Source organism: Jaculus jaculus, chromosome 3 (genome assembly GCF_020740685.1).
Source record: "Jaculus jaculus isolate mJacJac1 chromosome 3, mJacJac1.mat.Y.cur, whole genome shotgun sequence".
NCBI lineage: Eukaryota > Metazoa > Chordata > Mammalia > Rodentia > Dipodidae > Jaculus > Jaculus jaculus.
Genome location: NC_059104.1, coordinates 127583209 through 127595677, shown reverse-complemented (window position 1 = coordinate 127595677; position 12469 = coordinate 127583209). Strand labels below are relative to the sequence as shown.

General features: G+C 40.3%; 1 protein-coding gene across 1 annotated transcript in view; it reads left to right on the top strand.

Moving 5' to 3' along the window:
* The window catches only part of Gabrg3 (gamma-aminobutyric acid type A receptor subunit gamma3), a 612827-nt gene that overhangs the window by 335178 nt on the left and 265180 nt on the right, over positions 1–12469 (top strand). The window contains exon 4 of the mRNA XM_045146493.1: positions 11561–11781. Within this exon, the coding sequence (XP_045002428.1) occupies positions 11561–11781 (221 nt within the window). The remainder of the gene's footprint in view (positions 1–11560; positions 11782–12469) is intronic.

Genomic DNA, 12469 nt, shown 5'->3' with positions numbered 1-12469 from the left:
AAATGACCTTGGTACTAGTTACCATTTTACAAAATATTTTCATTATACAAAGGTTAGCACTTTGAAAATAGTTTAAGTGTTCTTAGATTTATGTAATCATTTCCTACAAAATTTATTTTTTATTACTTATCGATTGTTTTATATTAAGGTTGTACTCTTAGACCCCTTTGCCCCACCCAAATCCTGCTGAGGGTCTTTCTGGTGGGGTTATTGGTATTCAATGTGCAGGAAAAAAGTTCATAGTTAGGGCTGGGAGATGGCTCAGTTGTTAAAGGTGCTTGATTGCCAAGCCCGGTGTCTGTCCTCAGTTCAATTCCCCAGTATCCACTTTAAAACCAGAAGCACCTTGTGATACATGCATCTGAAGTTTGTTTTCAGTAACAAGAGTTCCTAGGTCACCCATATTCCATTTCTATTTATATCTTCCTCAAATAAATAAAAATACTTTTAAGTACATATTTAGGTTTTTTATGTTTTTCAATGTCTGGTTTCCTTTTTTTAATTTAAGCTGATTTTTTCACATCTTTAAAATTTTTGCAAAGTCTGATTTTGGTAGAGTCTATGTTCTTGTGCTCTATGTTCTTAATCATAAACTTAAATATTCTGTGTTCTTAAATATAAAATATAATGAGCCTTATTTTAATGTCAAATGCACCTTAACCACTTTGAATGATATTATTCTATTATAATTGCAAATTGTATTACCTGAAACAAATGCTATTTTGTGAAAAAATTAAGAAATGTAAAATTGGTTTCATCTCCTAGTTTCAATGAAAATGCATCTCTTTTTAAAGGAATTTCTTTATGGTTCTTTTTTTCATTATGGACATACAGTATGGATACATCATGTGTTGTACCATCCTTTCCCTCGTCCCTGCCATCATTATGTCAGGAGCCCTCCTCAATGAGGTTGCTGGTATTCCCCATGTGATTGTGGCTTATATGTTGTAAGAGCAGCAGTCAGATATTGGAAGGGGGGATGTCAATGCCTATGAGTATGACATCCTAACCTGTGGCTCTTTCTGCTCCTCTTCTGCAAAATTCCTTGAATCTTGGTGGATGTGTATTAAGTCTACTTCAGTGATGAGCTCTTAGGGGCCACTGGATCTCTGCTTTAGTAGGTGTTGAGTATGTTTAGGGTCTGTCCCTTCACCCTGGTACTGATTATGGAAGCAGCAACTTTCTTGCTCATCTCCCCAATTCTGTGGTTTCAGCTGGGCCTTATTTAAAGTGAAAGGGTGATTCATCTCTTCATTGATGCAATCTATCTTTGAGTATAAAATTAAGAAACTACCTTCCAAGGTTACTGGGCAGATTAAAAAATAATAATTATTGCACCTGGAGACAAATAGGAAATATAGAATAACTTTAAAACATTCAAGTTTTAAAATGTCCAGGATTGTATCTAACACTGGAATCTATGTTCTTAATTTATGTACAATTTTCATGTATATAAATTCACCTGAATGTTTAAAAATATGGTTAAATATTGGGAGTGTCATATTCAATAGGACATGGGATTTCCATTGGGGCTAATATAGTGCTTTGTTATAAATATTTTTTGTTTATTTGCAAGAAAAGAGAGACAGAAAGGGAGGGAGAGACAGAGATGAGAGAGAGAAAGAGGGAGAGAATGAATATAGGTGTGCCAAGGTCTCTTGCCACTGAAGACCAGCTCCACGTGTATTCACCACTTTGTGCATCTGGCCATACATGGATACTTCCGAATCAAACCTAGACTAGCAAGTTTGGTAAGTAACGTCCTTTAATGGTTGAGCCATCTCTCCAGTCCTGATACTGTTTTATGCAGTGATGGTGTTTTACCTATTAATTCATGTGAAAGGTGGTGATCTGCTATTCTTTTCATCCCACTTTCCTTATCATCTGCCCTTCTTAATATATTTGTGGAAAATCTGAAAATTCTAGTTAGAGCAAAGTTAACAAAGTCTCAGGAAGTATTCTTGTGATGCTGTGAAGTCTCATTTCTGCCAGTCTTCTCCATTGGGCTGCGTCTAATTCTTAAGGTTATATAGTTCATGTTGTCCACATTTATTTATTTTAAATTTCCTGACCAGACAGCCTGCAGTCATTTTAGAGCCCTCCCCATCTAACACTTCTTCCTTCTACTTGCTCAATTTTTCCCTCTTCTTTTTGCAATTATGGCCAGTTCACATTCTATATTTCTGACCTCAGAGCTACAAGACAACTCTGTCCCTTCTATTTCTTCAAAGTGAGCTTCCCAGAGTGTCTTGCTTTCCACCAGTTTTGGGGATGTCTATTTTACCTTTAGTTATACTATGATTACTCCTTCCTCTCTAGTCCAGAAGTAATATTCAAAGCTTCTGTTCTCTATAATTAACTTAGGCTCATACTATTTAAATTTGCAAACTCTGATGGTAGATTCTGAGCTTGTGAGCCTAGAAACTCACTGCTGTATTCCCATAGTTAGTCATTCTTACTAGCCGTCTCAATTGTTCTCTGCATAAGACAAACTCCACTAAACTTCCTTAGGTATTGCTTCATATTCACTGACAGGCCTTACCAAACACTTAACTTGGTCTTTAGACAATTGTGAGGTGTCACATGACAAAGATGAAAACCATTTTTGTTAAATATTTAGAAAGGAACATTTTAGCCTGTAGCAAATTATATATATAGTAAACTTCAACTGAGAATGGTCATTCAGTTGTGAGCAACTTCCTACCAGTCAAAGATAAAGCAAAAAAGAAAATTAGTATATTAGTGTGTGCTTGCATCATTTTCTCATGAGAAGATCAATAATTTTTGAACTTAAAGAAAAGAGGGACAGAGCGAAGTTATTGCAAAGCTATCTAAAAAAAGTCCCAGTTAGAGTGTTATTTTGTTGAAGTAAAGACAGTTAGCAATAAAGAAATTAAAATATGTCTCTACAGGGCTGGAGAGATGGCTTAGCGGTTAAGCGCTTGTCTGTGAAGCCTAAGGACCCCGGTTTGAGGCTTGGTTCCCCAGGTCCCACGTTAGCCAGATGCACAAGGGGGCGCACGCGTCTGGAGTTCGTTTGCAGAGGCTGGAAGCCCTGGCGCACCCATTCTCTCTCTCTCTCCCTCTATCTGTCTTTCTCTCTGTGTCTGTCGCTCTCAAATAAATAAATAAAAAATCAAAAAAAATATGTCTCTACATCTTTTCCTCAATGGCATATTTTCTAGTACTATTGTATTCAAGTCTGGCTCTCTTTAGGTCTTAGGGTCTCTTGAGGTCTGTGATGCACCCCACAGTGAAACACATACCCAAGGCAGAAACCATGAAATGTTCTGCAATATGTCTTACATCTATTGTGTTATAAACCAGAACATTACAAAATATATAATTCTGATTCATTTTATTCTATTGCCCAAAAGGAAAAAAGTCTATGCTAATATTTCAGACAACGAAAAAAAACCAACACAACCTACAATAAAGTTTACTTCTGTAAAGTACCTGATACAGCTTCCTTTATAAGGTATTTCTACACCATTGTGCATTCCAACATTCTCATGATTCTCTTTTGTGTATAGTAAGTATTTCTGAGCAGAGCCTGGAAGGAAATCACTTCACCATTTTAGGACATTCAGAGCATCCACTCCTGGAGACCTGTAGAAATATTAACAAATAACCAACATGGACTTAGAATTACTTTCTCTATGCTGTGTGCTTTCTTATTTTCTTTCATGTAACCCAGAGTGATATCTATAAGCTTCTCAGTACTTTTGTTAAAAATATTTATATTTATCTCAGAGAGAAAGAGGCAGACAGAGAGTGAATATAGGCATGCCAGGGCATCCTGCCACTAGAAACAAATTCCAGATGCATGCACTACTTTTTGCACCTGGATTTTTGTGGGTACTGGAAAATTGTACCCATCATCAGGTTTTGCAAGCAAGTGATGTTAACCACTGAGACATCACTCCAGCCCTTTCATTATTTTTCGAAACACACTATAGTCTTCAATGAACTGGAAAAAAATGTAAGCCTCTCTTCAAAGTCATGGGGACATAAGTTTTTGGTTGACATCTTACATCCAGAAATAGCAAATGAAAATCATTTCTATGCCATCCTCCCTTGGTCCATGATGTACTGAGTGCCATATATCACTGCTTTATTAAGGTGTCTGCTCATATCTCAGGAAGGACACATTTACCTCTGCTAGTGATTTCCATTCTATTAGTTATATTTTCACAGTAACACCAAATTATTCAACCATGGATTCTAGAATGATAGTGGCTTTTCATTACTTAAGTCTTATTTGTTCCTGAAAAATAATGTAGTAGTGGTAAGTAATGATTTGTTTTCAGTCCACCCTGAACCCAGTTTCCCCAAATGCAATAATCAACTACATCCAACAAGAACTTCTGTACTTTGCTAATTATGAATTATGTCTTTCCTCTATACTGCAAAGAATTTGCACTATAATGTAAGTTACTAGAAAAATCCTATTTAATTATTTATTGTCACTGCTAGGAATCAGACACGAGTGTTGTTAATACTATGCAAGCATTACTACTGAACTACATCTGTAGTTCCTAAGGTAGCAAAGGGCTGAAGAGATGGTTCAGTGGATAAAATGCTTGTAATACAAACATCAGGATTTGAATTCAGATCTCCTGCTAGGAGGGTGTGGTAATCCTCTTGTAATCTCAGCACATGGGAGACAGAGACAGGATTCTTAGGGCAAGCCTGCTAGCTAGGCTACCACAGTCAGCACTCTGAATTCATCTGAGTGACCCTGCCCCAGAAAATGAAGTAGAGAATGATGGACTAAGGCACATATTGTCAATTACTGGCTTCCATATGTACCTGCACACAATGCAAGGGTACCCACACATACATGAACACAATACACACATGTGCATTCACCATGTGCACTCACATATGCAAAGATGATAATAAAGATACAATCTAAAACTGTATCTAGATTTGCACCAACCCTACACTGCAGGTTTGAAGACTTGAAGATGACAAAACACCAGAACTAAACACTGAAAAGAGAGGTGAAGATGAGAGGCATGCCACATGATATGCAGTCCCATCCTTCAGCTTGCTACATCCCAGACCATCTGAGACCTATTGGGCTTGTGGCTTCCTTACTACTCCTGGATTGGTGGAGTGGGTGGTTGAGGCTGCCTGCACCAAGTATGACTGGTTTGAAGATGGCCTTACTCACCTGTAGAGTGGAGATGAGGTCACCTATGGCCAAGTGCTTGGCTGGGCATTACTTCATTTCTAGCATACTGGCCTGCTCCTTAATGCAGTGGTGTTTGGATTCACAAGAGTAGTAAGCTCTTCCAAACTCTTGGCTGCTGTCACGGTTGTGATTGTGTCACTCGTCCATGCCCAGAGCCTATGGGAGGGGTTAGTAAAGCCATGGATGCACTATGGGCAACTCGTTGGCTATTTTTTTAAAAAAAATTGTTTACTTTTACTTATTTATTTGAGAGTGACAGACAGAGAAAGAGGCAGATAGACAGAATGGGCACACCAGGGCCTCCAGTCACTGCAAACGAATTCCAAGGCATACTCCACTCTGTCCATCTGGTTTATATGGGTACTGGGGAATAGAGTCTCAAACCAGGGTCCTTAGGCTTCACAAGCAATCACTTAACCACTAATCCATCTCTCTAGCCCCCTCAATGGCTAATTTAACAAATAATTTAGCATAAGATTCTATAGATACAAACTCAAAATCCCCTGGTATTTAGCATTTCCACTGAAGTGCACATTGGGATGCTATAGAGCCTGTGTCTCACCAGGTAACATATTTAAGATAATATGGTCACAAGCCACTAGGCTGAATGTTCAGGCATTGTATGTTTGGGTTGCAAGAATAGGTGAATTTTTAAATGAAAAACCTGGAGCTACCAAAACTGTACTTAAAAACAAATGCCATAAAAGCTTTTGGATAGATTTTCATTTTGCTTTTGACATGTTCAATCCCTTTCCTCCGGGGCTTTTTGCTTCAAAGTGTTACAATGGTTGTTTGCTGTGTGAATTAGTCCACCGAGGCTACTAAAACCACTATGCTATTTCCTCATTCCTGGATTCTGGATGTCCTAAATCACAATCCTTTCCTTAGCTTATAGATGGCCATCTTCTCTCCATGTCTTCCCACATCCTCCCCTCTGTGTATGCCTGTGTATTCATTCTCTCTTATTTATAAGAACTTCTGTGTTGTTTTACTAGAACCCATCCTAATGACCTAATGACCTCATGCTAACTTGGTTACCACTTCTTTCAAAGATTACCTTTCAAATACAGTTCCACTCTGACTACAGATAAATAGGGTTCCAGCATACAAGTTTTTTTTTTAATTTTTTTTTATTTATTTGAGAGCGACAGACACAGAGAGAAAGACAGATAGAGGGAGAGAGAGGGAATGGGCGCGCCAGGGCTTCCAGCCTCTGCAAACGAACTCCAGATGCGTGCGCCCCCTTGTGCATCTGGCTAACGTGGGACCTGGGGAACCGAGCCTCGAACCAGGGTCCTTAGGCTTCACAGGCAAGCGCTTAACCACTAAGCCATCTCTCCAGCCCCCAGCATACAAGTTTTAATGAGACACAGCAGTCCTGCCAATAAAAGCCTCTGAGTATTCTGACTGCCCTTTGAATGCAGATCTGTAAAAAGTTGTTTTTCTTTTTTTTTTTTCTGGCTGGAATGGAAGAGCAGCAGCATGCAGTTCCCAGTTGAGTGAACAAGAGTTTACAGATCATACAAGACCTAAAATCACAAGGGAAACACAAAGAAGGTTCCCCGGGGTCAACCCTCATCCAGAGCGGGCATACAGAAGCTAGGAGCAGACAAACAGTTGAGACCAGGGAAACAGCTGAGCCAGGAGAAGTCCAGGTCTCATTGGCCTTCTGGGAGAGGACTCTCAGTATTGCCTGGGTGCCCTGGGTCCTCTTCTGTTTGGAAAGCTGAGTTAGGCACAGTTAGGAAGTGTACTTTTGTAGGGCTCAAGATGAGCTCTGAGATATGAGTTCACATGTGACATATGGCAAAAGACTCTTCTTTGAGAAGAATTAGCTTCAAGACAGCATGAAGAATTACAGTCAGGACTTAACAGACAGCTTCATAGTGCAGGTCTATGGCCTTATGCTAAGTAATGGGGCATTCTGGGGACCATGGAAATGTCCCTCAGTGATGTAGCTTTTTATCGAAGGGGAGTGGAAATGAGAATTCTCAGCAGAGGAGGGAAACATGGCCCATGTTACAGTTCTTTATTCTGATGATACATATTGTTATGAGATGCACCAGTTAAATAAATATAGCAGTGGAGTAGAGAGAAAAATAGAAATAATGTAAGAATGGAAAGCTATAGGCAGATATGTGGATGCCAAAGAAAGTTGGAGAGGAAGGCATTTTTAAGAGGGTCTCTGCCTGGGAAAACAATAAGGGGAAGTTGTGAAGGGAAAGTGTGTACAGAAATGCCCTTCGAATGTCAGTAGGATAGCTGTAGTTACATGTTTGCTTGTGAGCATATGGAATAAATGAGTCAGAAAGCAAAGAGCTTGGGGTATGCACCAAGCAAAGGAATTTAAACATGAGTCTTTAGACCCAGAATTGAATTATATATTTTGTTGTTATGGCTGGTGACAGAAACCAGGGACTTACACACACAATTAGCTACATCCCTCCCTATTGCACGTGAGGAGGAACAATAATAATTGGAGGATGCAACACTGGATGGAATTCTTAATGATTTGAAAGTGAAAGCAGTCAACAAGTGGATATATGTCAGAGGAAGGATGGCTAATGAAGTGAAGAGTATGGAAAGGGTAGATGAGCCAAGGGAGGTAGAAACTGCACAGGATGTCAGAGTGGAACCTGTTTGTTCATGACTGCCCTTTCCTATCTTGCCCTCATGGGCCAGGCTGTCCTTAGATGGATGCACTTCCCACCTTCTCCCTCTGTCATTGACCCAGCTGATTACCTTTCCAAGAATCTGGCTGATGAGGCATGGGAGGGAGGAGATCCTGTATTCTATCATCTAGCCGGCCTTTAGATGTGGTTGTAATCATCAGGGCCCCTGGAATTTGTATACAAGATTACAATGGATGCCTCCAGCCAAGTCCTGGCTCATATCCTTTAGCACCATGCAATTCTGAGCCAGAGGGAGTTTCTCCTGGAAGCATGTGAAGCTGGAGTCTTGGACCCTCCCTTACAGACACTCTTGCCCACAGACCTGGGAATGATCAAGTATACAGTGTGTTCATCCAGTCATATGTGATTTTGTGTGTATGAAATTTAAAAGTGCAGGATAATTTTGAACAAACCAGCATTATTTCCTTTTCTGATTTCCTCTGTTGCACATTCCTCTTCTTGGGTGCAGGTGACTTGTGGCCAGGAATTGAGCTTCAGGAGCCTGTGGGATGTGCAACTTCAGGAGACAATTGTGTTAGCCAGCTTTGTTACTGTAAAAAGACACCTGATCTAAGCCACACTGCAAAGAGGAAGGCTTCTTGTATCTCATGGTCTCAGAGGTCTGTTGGCACACTGCATGGGGGCTGAAATGGGACAGAGCATCCTCATGCAAGAATGCCTGACAAAGGAAGCTTCTCACATTAAGGTACCAGGAAGCAAAGAGAAAAGTGGAGGGTGAAAGGGTCCCAGTGGCCCATCCCTCAGACCTGAACTCCTAAAGATTCCTCCATAGCACAGTAGCACTACAGACTGACCACTAAGCCTTAATAAATAGCCTTTGAGAGACACTCAAGATATAAACCATAGCAAGCATGAAGTTTGCAACAACATGACTGTCTCCCTAGAATGCAAGTAGTCTGGAAGAAAAGTCTGTAGTCCACAGATGGGGTGCAGGAAACCTCCAAACTCTGTAGAAGAGTTCCCAGATTCCCCAAGTCAACAGAGTCCAAAACACACACATGATACTTCCAATAAGTTATTAAATTGAAGTATTGAAGTAAAATTTTTTAATTTAGAATAAATTTTACCTACTTAGGACAACCTTTTATTTCTCCTGACTGGAAGAACTAAACATATTGTTATTCTTGTTCTAAACAATAAAAAACCAAACTAATAAAAGCATACTTATAGAAATATGTGCTATAAGTCTTCTTTGTTACTGAGCTCTTATAACATGCCCCCAAGGCTCAGAGAACACTGAGGAAGAGGGAAAGGAAAGAATTTAAGAGCCACAGGCTGTGAAGGTGTACTTTGAGACATTGTCCCCTTCACAGGGACTGATTGGCGCATCATGTTCCAACAGTGATTACTGATGAAGATCCTCAGTGGAATGGAGACTGGGAAGAGAAGACACAAGGATATACTCTGATGGGAATGTGACCCATTTGCAGTGTGTGTGTGTGTGTGTGTGTGTGTGTGTGTGTGTGTGTGTGTAATGTTCTCAATAAAAAGAAAGATGTCATCAGTTTATTTATAGGTACTGCAACTTCTGATTCAAAAAGTGCAGAACAATGTATTTGGGAAAAAAAATTCTAGGAAGTTCCAAAAAGTAACATCTGACTTTACTGTGTCCTGGGCACTACACTAAGTCCAAGGGGGGCTGCCATGGTGTGTGCCCCACCCACATCATGATCTCACCATGGCACAGGTGCCGATGGTCCTTTGCAGGATTCCCTGGTTGAGCTCTGATACTGATGCCTCATCTAGATGCTATGTACTTAGACCTCTGATTACTACCTCCCTACTGAAAGCATTCATGCTATTTGCTTATTGTTAATTCCCAAACCACACAATATATGACTTCTTTTAGGACCCTTATATTGTATTCAGATTTGTGTTATCTGGAGATGACTTCAAGGAAAATGTGAAGAAGTCCTATGCACATATTATGTCATTTATGTCAGAGACAAGTATATGATGGTTTTGTTATTTGTGGAGTCCTGGAAATGTTGCCCCACTCATACTAAGGAATTGCTCTGCCAAAGTCTCAACTTCTCTTGGCCCATTGAACTATAGGCCAAAGAGAACAACTAGCTAGACTCTCCTCACAGTATGTGCACTAATGTGGAAAAGGTTGACTTTTCTTTTTGTTTAGGGTTGTATCATTTAATAAATCTCTTGAATAACAATGGGTATTATGTCATCTAATATTTATAAATCACTTGCTTTCTGCTAGGCACGAAGAGTTTCCATTTCTTCATTTTATTTGATTATTACAATGTATTTAGGTGGTATATATTTTTGGCACTTTAAGAACACTGGCTCTGGGCTGTCAATGTTTGGGCATGTCCAGACCCAGGCCCACTGGGGAGGCCCCATTATCCCTAACTTTCCACATGGGTGCTTTAACGCCTCCACCTCCCCCTGTAGGAAAAAACCCCTGCAGGGGGTCCCCCACACTCTGCCCGGATAAGGCGACACCCCAAATCACTCACGAGAAGCGGTCTTGATGCAAACTGCAAGAGGATTTTATTCCAAGCGCGCTGGGGCCCACAGTCGTACACCTCACAGGGGTAGAGGACTGCAGAGCCCCGAATGCAGGAACAGGACAGTTTTTATAGGGTTTCTAACAAAGCCTGTGTATTAGACCAATCATTTTCTAATATTAGGAGCCCCGCAGGGTGTTAGCCAGTCAGTTTGTGCCACCCCATAGTTTCTAAGCCAATTAGTTTATGACCTTGGTGGTCAGCATTTGCGCAGGTCCTTGGGTGGGAGTAGCAGAGTATGGTATCAGCCTCCTGTGACCTTGGAGGTCAGCCTTTGTGCAATTCCTTAAGTGGGGGTAGCAGAGTATGGTATCAGCCTCCTGTGACCTTGGTGGTCTGAGGCAGGCTGTTACAGCTTATGGTGTGAGCTACTAAGGCTAACAGTGTGGGCTATTAAGGCTTATAGTGTAAGGCTTATAGTGCAGGCTATTTACAGAAACCAAATAAGTGGTTCACTTTATTACTCATTTCCCATCCTTGAGGGCTATCTCATGCCCTTTTACCTAGTTTTATATTAGGAGCAGGCTCTGTTATAATGAGAAGAGGGATTCTTTACTTGCTTCCAACAGAGAGTAAAGCCTGGAGTTTGAGGTATGCAGGGAGCCCGCTTAAGCTCCCCTTAGAGCGTGATAGTATTTCTGAGCTTCTGAATTCTTGGGCCTTTCACCCCCATAGCAGGAGCTCCTTAAACTTTCTTTTCTCTTTTTCTTTCCATGAATTTTCCAGACCTCCACATGGAATCTCTAGCCACATGGATACCTTTCCTTGGCTCTATACTTCCCTCAATAAGTACAATAACTTAATAAAAGAAGTTTGGGCATGTGAACAGAAGCTGTGCAACCATGCTCTGAAATATATGCTGCTGTCTCTTTCATCTATTCATCATATTTTATATACTCCTTGCAATTTAAGGATTATAAAGTAATATATCGCATATATTATGATATTATTTGGCTGACAACATTGATTATCATTTGTTGAATGCTAGTATGTTAAACTGGGTACTATACTAACCACTCACCAAGGGAGAAATAATGGGAAGACTGTGTGATCAATGAGAAAAAGAACAATATTAAGGTAGAGAAAGAAACAAAGCAAGTGGAAAAGTCACTGGCATCTCTGCTTCATTTCTTCTGTTTCAGGAATACCAAATTGATATATTTTTTGCTCAGACCTGGACAGACAGTCGCCTTCGATTTAACAGCACGATGAAAATCCTTACTCTGAACAGCAACATGGTAGGCTTGATATGGATCCCGGATACAATCTTCCGCAATTCTAAAACGGCAGAGGCTCACTGGATCACCACCCCTAACCAACTCCTCAGAATATGGAATGATGGAAAAATCCTTTACACACTAAGGTAAGTAGCTCTGTGAATTTTTAAAAAATGTTTTGATTGACATATTTGTATTGAAATCCAAGATTGTACTGCTCACTGGTCTACCAACAACCAAAACCTAGAAGTTAGTAGAAGTGAATAGTTCTATTCAAGGCCAGTCCTGAGGGAAGCAGAAGGGACTTTTGTCTTCCATCTCCATCTTCTTGGGGCTCAGAGGCATAAAGGCTTTCATAGGACACAAAGGTAATAGTGCAAATACTTATGGAAAAGCAAGGATTTTTTTCACAACTTGCTGTCTTGTCACTCTTTATTTAAAAAAAATATTTATTTATTTATTTAAGAAAGAGAGAGAGGAAAAATAATGGCAATATCAGGGTCTCTAGTCACTGCAAATAAATTCCAAATGCATGTGCCACCATGTGCATCTAGCTTACATCAGTTCTGGGGATTTAAGCCTGGGTTCTTAGACTTCACAGGCAAGCACCTTAACCACTAAGCAATCTCTTCAGACCTTGTTACCTTTTTTGAAAGTCTGTGTGGGCCTCTTGGACTTTGACTTGGGGATATTGATGTCCTTTCTTTCCAAAGGAACACATACTCTTCTCCAGCTGAAGAAAGTTGAGCCTTACAAAAGTATCTCTTTAGAACTCAGAATCAGGGAGGGACAAAGGCAACTGCTATGTTACATCCTGTGGGCTCTCAGCTCTTA